This window comes from Pyxicephalus adspersus, chromosome 8 (genome assembly GCF_032062135.1).
Source record: "Pyxicephalus adspersus chromosome 8, UCB_Pads_2.0, whole genome shotgun sequence".
Classification (NCBI taxonomy): domain Eukaryota; kingdom Metazoa; phylum Chordata; class Amphibia; order Anura; family Pyxicephalidae; genus Pyxicephalus; species Pyxicephalus adspersus.
In genome coordinates, this window is record NC_092865.1 from 20065982 (window position 1) to 20075789 (window position 9808).

A 9808-nucleotide genomic window follows, 5' to 3' on the forward strand; every position below is an offset into this window, starting at 1 on the left:
ACGGCTTTTCTAGCTCAGTTCTACAAGCAGAAAAGTAACCAGTAATGACAAAGTATAACAACAAAATCAGACATTATAGTCATTATACAGCACCCACCAGGAAAGAGCATACAGGAAAAAGACACATGCATACCTTAAATTACTCTATATTGTCACGCTCGGAAAAAAGAGAAAAAGAGAAACTAAACTCTAATGTTTGTTACCAAAAAAAGACAAAGGCCAAAGGACTGGTCATCAGTATTGCCTATACGCACCAGGAAGCTGGTCTTTCGTCATTAGTTAATTGCCATGCATTGCTGTGGGTATTGCCAGGGTATTGCTTCCAGAAGTCAAACCCTCCAGCAAGGAGAACTGTGAACAGCACAGTAGTGACATCACCAAATCTTACAAGACTGGAAGTCAGGGGAAGCAGTATCTTAGATCTCATATTGCAGATTTATGCACAAGAGAGCCTAGGCACCATCACATGCCAGGCAATGCATCTTCTGTTATTTTTCCTTTTTAGATATCAGTGATCTTCGGCTGCTCTTTTACCACTTTCCGTTGATTTTGGCTTACTCTAACATCAGATTCACAATAATTTCTGGTGCTTACCGTGGTGTACTATTCCTGCAAAATGTATGTCAGTATAGTTGCTTGTAGCCTCCACCAGGGGAAAGTTATGACACGGATACCTACAGTTAAGCACTTGGGTGCTTCTTCTGCGCACAGAAGGAGTCCTTTCATCAAAAGGGGGAAAAAATTGCAGATTTCATGCATGTGCAGTGAGATGGCGCGAGATTGGGTGACGTAGAAAACAAGAACCCGGAAGAAGAAGAGACGATGGTCGCGGCAGAGCGCCGGCCCGAAGACGGATGCTGGGATGACGCAGGATCCGTTGGAAGAGACATCCTGACCGATTGACAGGCCTGCAGGATTGATGGTAAGTGTATTTTTTTTGTTTTAGGGGACTTTTGAGTTTAATCTGAATTCCTCTTTAATCAAGCTTAAGGAAAACCTGTTAACCACTTGAAGAATTTAAGCAGAACATTACTGCCATGGGCCTGATTTATTAAAGCTCTCCAAGGCTAGAGAAGATACACTTTTAACAGTAAAGTTGGGTGATCCAGCAAATCTGGAATGGATCTGGTCCAGGTTTCAAAACATTTGCTAGCAAATACCTTTGAAAAAATCCATTCCAGGTTTGCTGTATCACCCAGGTACACTGGGATATTACAGTGGTGTTAGGTAGAGCAGGCAGCGGAAGAAGTAATTATTCAGTCACTTAACAGTTACAGGGCAACATTTATTTACTGACAGGGTCACTTTAAATGCATAAACATACATACTAGAGTGTGTATTTTAGTTGCTTGCCTGTAATTCACTTTAAAACATTATTCTGCCCTTCAGTTAGCCTGGAACAGACTTCTAGAAGCATAATGTTACCTGAAATTGCCTTTGCCATCATCTTCCTTCACCTCTAGAGACACCATGAAGGTGAACACATCACTATCCGGGGTGGGGAGGGTAGAATCCTTCACATCTGACGGCTGCTTAGATGACCGCTTGAAAGCTGTGAAGAAGCTGTACAGTATTCTACTTACCTACAGAGAGATCATAAAAAAGAACATGATTTATCGTAAAGAACAAGAAACAATTGGTTTACTGTATATCCTTAGTAACCGGTAAGGGGTTAGTAAACTGTGAATTCAATCAGTCCCTAAAGCTAGGTACACATGTCAGATGATTTTTGAGTGACGAACCGTCATGTTAGCCTTTTGCGAAATCTGACACGTGTACAGTGGTCCCCCAACATTGTATTTCAATCCACCAAGGCAGAATAATGAATAACTGATCGAGAATGACCACTGTGCACTCCTATGGAGGAGAGATGATACTCACTCATTCCCCTCCCCTCCATTGAACACAACAATGTTGTATGTAAAGCACTTGTTCATTCATCTGTCACTGGAAACTATTACGAAAGGATGTTTCCAACTACAATCATTTGACCCCCATCTGACATCTGCAAGGAGTTTTTATCCAAAAAATGTTAGATTCCTTTAAGGGTTTACTCGTTGGATACAGACAAAATGAAGTGATCCCCCTTATCCAAGTGTAACAAGTATTTTGTTTTTCTTGCAACCACTGAGTGCAGGAATGCATTTATTAAAATAATGTACCTGTTCCAACTTTCATAGAAATTCAACTTAGGAACAAACCTACAGTCCCTATCTCGTATGTAACCCGGGGACTACCTGTACATAGAAAATAGATATCAGTAAAAAGATTTTTTACAGGCTTTCAGCTGAAAACCATGTACAACCGTGGTGTTTAAAGTGATAGATATTCAAGCAGGATTAAACCTCAATTGTAAGAGATTGAAATATATATATATATATATATATATATATTTTTTTTTTTTTTTTTTTTTGTACTTTCATCCCTTCTTCTTGGACCCTTTTACAATTCTCTGGAACTCCCCTCTAAATTCTATTTCGTAATCTTAGCCAAACTCTGGTTTCTATGCTTTCAGTTTCACAGACCTAAAAGAAAATATGCCAATTAGGCGTTTTGATTTTTGTCTTATTTCACGTACTACATGCTTGTTCTAGGCCAGTGACTCCGAAACTATTTAAGCCGGAAGCAGACAGTCAACTGGAATTATAACTTAGCAACAAGCTACATATGTTCCTGCAAACAATTCTAAATTTATTATCCTGTGTGTGCACAATATCCCTTTATAATGGCTTCATTGTGTAGAGTTTTCCCTCTTTAACAGGAAGCTGCTGACCCTATGTGCAGCTGTTAGTTGTCAGATTCAAATAGCTACAGTGATACAAACAATTGGAAGCTTATCAAACTGACCCACTATGATGAAGCTGATTTGCACCAAGGATGATAGGTACAGGTCTGGTGGTGAGCTGCCACCTGTGTAAATGTAGATATAGAAAGCACATTGAACTGTTAGAGAGAACTAGAACTCACAGTAGTGAGGCTTTTCACTTGACGCAAAATGTGTGCATAAATCCCCAAAGCCTTCACCAGTCTGCTGACTGGTTAGAGTGTGTCATCTGGAATTGGCAACATTCTTCACAATTAGAGTAGTACCTGATCATTTTTATTATTATTATACAGTTATTTAAATTTATATAGCTCTGACATATTATGCAGCGCTGTACAAAGACCATAGTCATGTCACTAGCTGTCCCTCAAAGCGGCTCACAATCTAATGTCCCTTCCGTAGTCATATGTCTTTAATAGAGTCTAAGGTCAATTTTGGGGGGAAACCAATTAACCTAGCTGCATGTTTTTTTTGTTTTTGAAATGTAAGAGGAAACTGGAGTACCCGGAGGAAACCTACACAAACACGGGGAGAACCTGCAAACTCCATGCAGATAGTGTCTTGGCCAAGATTCGAACCTGGGACCTAGTGCTGCAAAGCCCAGAATGCACAGAGTGAATTTGTATTTGTTGGTAAAGATTAGAATTTTACACCTTTCACTTTACTAAATAAACCCACAAAGCCCATGTAACTGGCCCATAAGGGTAAGAAAACCTTAATTGGTTTAGAACCAATAGAAATAAGCACCATGCGAATGTTTTAGTGCTCAGCATTTACATTTAAAGCATTTATATGACTTAAATAGACTGGCTACAGGTTACCAAGATATGTTAGAATAGCATGAAATAAGCAGCTGATAGGTCACCCAGTCCTCGTTGTAAACATGTTTTTATCTTTAGTTTGTTGAAAGGATTTCCTCTTCTGTGACTTCCTCAATCAAGCATTCACACAAAGCTTGCATTAATGTTGCTAACTAAGCTTTGCAGAGGAAAATCATAATTCATTAGATCTTACTTGTAGGTTGTCAGCTATAAGGATACTGTTATGTGGTGTTGATGGGTACTTTTGTGGGTAGGTTTTTAAATCACCTGGCTTGGGGTATATTAAAGAGGATGTAAACCCAAAAAGGACCCAAAACAAAAGAAAAATACACTTACCTTCCATCCCGCAGAGCAGTCAATCTGTCCGGAGGGTTCTTCCATCGGGTCTCATGTCATCCTGGCATACGTCTTCGGGCCATCTTCTCTCTGTTTTTCTTCCTACATTACCCGACAGATGCGAGATTGGGTGACGTAGATGGGGAAAAAATATGCCGATCTCACTGTGCATGTGGGACATGGGCAATTTTTTTCCCTTTGGGCTCCTTCTGTGCGCAGAAGGAGCAGCCAAGAGCCTCCCGGGATGCGTGACGTAGGTATCCTGGGAGGCTCTGCGCTCCTATTAAGGGGTGCTGCTATTAAAAAAAAAAGGTTGTTGCATTTAAAAAAAAAATAAAAACAAACAGAATTTTTACCTTACATAAAAGGGTTGTCTAACTTTTTATGTAAAGTGAAAATTCTGAGTTTAGGTACACTTTAAGACTTATATTAGTCTTCAGGCCATGGTAGGGTTTTTCAGTACAATCCAGCACAGGGAACAACCTCCCCTACTATCACCATGACTGATGTTTTGTAGTAGTTCATGATCATTAAAATGGTGGGGCAGTCCTTCAACAGACACAAAAAAATCCATTGATGTCACAAAAAATTGTGGCACCTGAGATATCCAAAAAAGCTTAAAACTTAAGGTTTGGCAACACAGCAAACAACTACTGACAGTCTTAATTTAAACAGTACAAAATGGGGACAGCTTTGACAATAAAGGTCCTCTTGAGTGAGTCATGCCCAAAGCCTGCTTTCGATTAAGCATAAATTTAGGAAGGCCTCAACCCCACTTAGTACCTATGTCAGACCTAAAAAGGATTCTTCACAGAATAAAGACAATCATACACTCACCTAGTTAAAGTGATCCACACCTTAGTAAGTCACAGAGAGATGAACATCTCTAAAAGGTGCACACAAGCTTCCAAAGCCCAAAAAGAAGCAGATTCAAATCCCATGAACAGTGATACTGAGTAAATATTTACCTAAAAAGTAAAGTATCTAGTTGTAGGGACATGAAAACACTGAACTACAGCAAACTGCAACCTCAACTTCACCCACATGACACAGAGGTTGAGTACAGTTGAGGCTGTACTGTGGTTGACACACAAAATTTGTGGGGAAGCCAAATGGGAGGAGCTAACAGCAGCATTTTGCAATCCAAGTATGAAAAGACCCAACCTTGTCAATAAAAACTATAAAAATAAGGAAACTAAAGAACTTACCGCCTCTTTGATCTCACAACTGAACACATGGATTTGAAAGTCGTCTGTGTCAATCTCTCTGGATGTGAATGCAAAGCAGTCACATTCTGATGTCCCATCTCGCCCTCGCACACAGAATAAAACTTTGTAAATTGGGAATGAGGCGATTTCTGATTTGGTGGATTGGTCCATTATCCTGAAACAAAAAGAACCAAGAAAGATTCACTAAAGCTGTACTTAAATTTTTGCTTCCCGCTCACACTATTTTTACTACTGTCCATTACCAGAGATTCCTACATCCATACCAGCATTACACCACTCTGACATGTCTTAGCCAGGAGTAGCATGATGATGACTGTGGAAGTTGCTTATTGCCATGCATTAACCAAACAATGCCACACACAATAATGAGCATGAGTAATCATCACTCGACTGACATTGTAAAGAATCAATATATGGCAGCTAAAGCTGCGTACACACGGCAAATTTTTCTCGCCCGATAATCGGTATCGGCCAATTATCGGGCGAAAATCTGCCGTGTGTACAGTCGGTCGTCATCCATCGTCCGACGACCGTCCTGGCGGATCCATGGACGATGGACGACGACCGATCCTAATGAAAGGGAAGGGGAGAGCGCGCAGCAGGGTGCCGCTCCGTCGCTCTCCCCCTCCCCTCTCCATAGAGCATGAACGGTGCTGTATGTACAGCATCGTTCATGCATCGTGCAGTCTTTTCTCGTTGGAAAGGATCGTGAAAGATCCTTTCCAACGAGAAAAATTGCAGGTGTGTACGCAGCTTAAGCCTGGCTATACACAGGTTGATTTTTCCTATTTAGTATTTCATTTGAACATTTGATAAAATCAGGTATAAATTGTTTTTTTTTTTTTCTGAATTCAATTGACAAAAAATAAATATAATAGAGTATAGAATTCTAAGAGCCACTATGGGAAAGGTCGGAAATTTCTGTCAATCATACAAGTATCAGACAGGCTTTGAGCATTCACAATTCATTTCTGTTTTATCAACTATGTAGTATGTGCATACTCATTCTTATCTTATTGAGAAATTTATTGCATAAAAATTATGAATGGTTTGCATTTTGATTGATTACAGAAAATCAAAACCAAAGAATTCAGCACCATTGCAATGTGTGATAGCACACCCTTAATACAACCAAACTGAAAATCAATCAAATTAGGATAATTCATGCATAGCTAGCTTACGTTATCTGAATAAACATATCAAAGTAATCTGTAGCAAATGAGGAATAATAAAGCACACAAATACAAAAATTGTTTAAAGATTTTACAGATGTAACTTAACTTTCTGAAGGAACGATTCCTTCAATAGATATCTAGTTATCAGGGTCTTTGTTTGTTTTTTTCTTTTTATAAGTAGAAACAGTAATAAAGGATCACTGTGCAACATTTCTAATCAAGTAGCACAGCCTGATTACAATTGATCTGATTTCTTAATTTAGTTATGGTGAACATCAAGCTGAAAACTGTTAATGATAACAAAAAAATGAAAAATAAAAAACCTGCAGTTTTTTTTTTTAATTTTTAATGCAACAAAGAACCTGACTGGTCACCAAATTAGGTCTAAGTACACATGTGCAATAATAGTGACAGTGAAAGATCGTTTCCAAGGACAAACAACTGCACAATGCATGAACAAGTGCTGTAAATACAATGCCATTCTGCTCTATAGAGAGGGGAGGGGGGAGAACAATGGAGCAGCACCCCGCTACGCGCTCTATCCCCTTCACTTGCATAACAACGTTTCGTCGTCCATCATCCGTGGATCCGCCAGAACAGTTGTTCGGACGATGAACGACAAGCACTGTACACACGCCCAATTATCAGACGAAAACCATTGCACATGTGTACGTAGACTTAGTTATCGTCTGCAGATTTTATTATGCAGCCCCCTGGCATGGGAAAATCCTTACTAAGAAAATGCTTCGTGCTCACCTGACAGAACCCTCGGGAACATTGGGGACATAAAGAGTGACAAAGACAGCAGACGAACATTGCGCTCTCATTGAGGCCATAGCTCGAAGAGCTTCTGTCTCACTGCGTGGAGCTGAAACCTTCATGTGGCCTAAATATGACAGCTTGTGAAATGAGACGCTTTCCTCTTCTGGAGGGTTTGTTGAAGTGCTTCCATTCAGCGCTGGAACCTCTGAAATAAAAATAAATTTAGATAAAGATTAGGTTTAGATGGATTGTATACAATATAAAATCAGCACCGATAAAAAACAGTGTTCTTCCCAGTTTTTTTTTTTTCAGCTGCCTAGAAAGAAGCTATAACTGGGTAGTCAAAATGTTGGCGCAGCAATACATGACACATTTATGCTCCCAGTGGATGTTGCCAAAGGTATCCAGTAGCCTCTATAATTTTGTCAGCTTTCTACCCCTCCCATATACTTTGTTCCAAATTTCTAATGCCCGCCCCCTTAGTATGTCTTGTTTTCCACCATCTTTGCATTTTGCACCAACTTTCCACTGTCTCTATAGTTTGACCCAACCTTTCAGTAACCAAACGGTCGGCAGGTTACCAAATCGTGGTGGGACTGCAGAAAAACTGAATAATACAGAAAAAAAACAGACAAGGCAAAACAATGAATGGAGGTGCCATCAATTTCAGTGATGTCACCCTCCTTACTATATTCTCAGGTTCTATTAGCCCCAACAATTTCCAATCAATATTTTACATACATCTTGGAAACTATACAATCATCAAAGAAGTCTAAACAACATACATATATAAAAATGGAAACATGCAGTTAATTTAGATATTTTTCTAAAGGTTTCTGTGCCAAGATCTCATTAATAGAGCACTGGTAACAAAAAATTTCCCTCACTCACAACCAACTTTAAAGACACAAAAAGATTTGATTGGTGACTGAATTTATAATGTTTAGTTACATACAGTTGATATATAGAGGAAGCATTGTTCATTTAATCAGAAAGCTATGCTTCCTACTTTCCAGTGCTACATAGCGGTTGTCTTTTACCACTCCATCGAACAGTGTAAGTCTATATGCTGAGAGAATACTTTATTAAGAGAAACCATTAACAGGCTCCTTCTAGTGGCTAATCTACAAATTGATATATTTATTACAATGTCAAAAAATAGGAGTAAACTTCTAAAATGTCAGAAATTACTTTACAGAGATATAATTACCATGCTGATGCACAGTGACAGCCTCTCTGCAAATGGCCACCCTCACCCGACAACTTTCCTCAACCTTACCTGTGCACTCTAACTTCTCCTTGTTTTATTGCAGTCAATAACACTACCAAGTGCTTCAAGGAAAAGAGAAGCATGTGATCTCATCACTTCATGGCAGTACCGAGCCAAACACTAGGTCAAAACACTGTCATGTGACCAGGAAAGGGATTTCACCTCTCCCCTTGGTGGCCAACACTGGTGGTTTCATTGCACAGGCAATGTAAATATAAGATGGTTGGAAAAGGCCTAAATATAGTTTTCTAAAAGACAATACTGACATGCTGGAACTATAGAAAAAAGGCTACAAGGTAAATGTCGTACAAGTTTAATTGTTTATATTGGGTCACTGGGGGCAGTACAAAAAAACTCTGGCATACACCACAGAGAAAGACCACAGGGAGGAAGAAGCAACGATGCTGCACCAATCAGACACAAAGCACTAAACATGAACTTTGCTGTATGGAGAGCTGTAGCTGTACTCATCTGGGAGAATGATGGACAGCTGCAGAGAGACTACTGCATTCACACAGAGAGCAAGTGTCTTTCTGTGCAGCGTATGCCAGAACTGAGCTCTTCCACTACTATTGGGGAACAGATAAAAACAATTAGACTAGAAAGACAATTTACCATATTACAGTATCCTTAATGTTTCTATTTTACAACACTTGGGACTGAATCCTTGCTAAAAAGCTGTGCATACTATTTACTGTATTGTATGGAATTATTATGAATAACCTGTATTGTTGGGGTCCAAGACTAACGTAAGTGGAGGATTTCTGGCACTTAAGGTAAAGGACGTTGCACTCATCTCAGAAGCATTGTCATCAGTAGGTGAGCCGATATTCTGCTTCTTTTCTGAATCTCTGAGAATTTCTTCCATTGCTTTTTCCAGCTGTTCATCTCCATTTGACATTATCTGAAAAACAAAAAACCATAATTACCAAAGTCTGTAGCCTTAAAGTCAATGTACTGATCTACAAAACACAGAGACCTTTATCCATAACGCCAAAGGGTTACAAATGCACTACAATAACTCACAAAAGCCAAAAAACTTTAACTGCAGGAACAAAAATGTAATACTTAAAGCTTAAAAGTTCTTAGATGGCTGCTTTAGTTTTCTTTTTAGCTTCCCCAGCTATCTTTTGGGAAAAACAGAACCCCTGTTACTTATGTAATGCAGAGGAACATATGCTTTAATCCACTTTTACCTTTACCATTACATTGTACACAGTTTTCTCCGAAGACTACAAATCCTTTCCATCTGTGTTATGGAGAGGGCAAAGTATATATAGTGCCTTCCTAAAATGACAACACTGCTCCTCTATTTTTACGGATCTGTGAGTGTTGTCACCCTAGGACCAGAAATGTGTTAGTGGCAGAATCACCAGGGGAACTCTAAGCAA

At 39.3% G+C, this 9808-nt stretch overlaps 1 protein-coding gene across 1 annotated transcript; it reads right to left on the minus strand.

Moving 5' to 3' along the window:
- Window positions 1–931: 931 nt before the first annotated feature.
- On the minus strand, window positions 932–9317 carry LOC140336538 (rab GTPase-activating protein 1-like). Its single transcript, XM_072419714.1, has 4 exons — window positions 9141–9317; window positions 7142–7352; window positions 5190–5364; window positions 932–1583 (listed from the first exon to the last, which is right to left on the minus strand). Exons 1-4 carry the CDS (start codon window positions 9283–9285, stop codon window positions 1422–1424), a joined length of 693 nt encoding a protein of 230 aa, XP_072275815.1. The 5' UTR covers window positions 9286–9317; the 3' UTR covers window positions 932–1421.
- Between the last annotated feature and the right edge of the window lie 491 nt (window positions 9318–9808).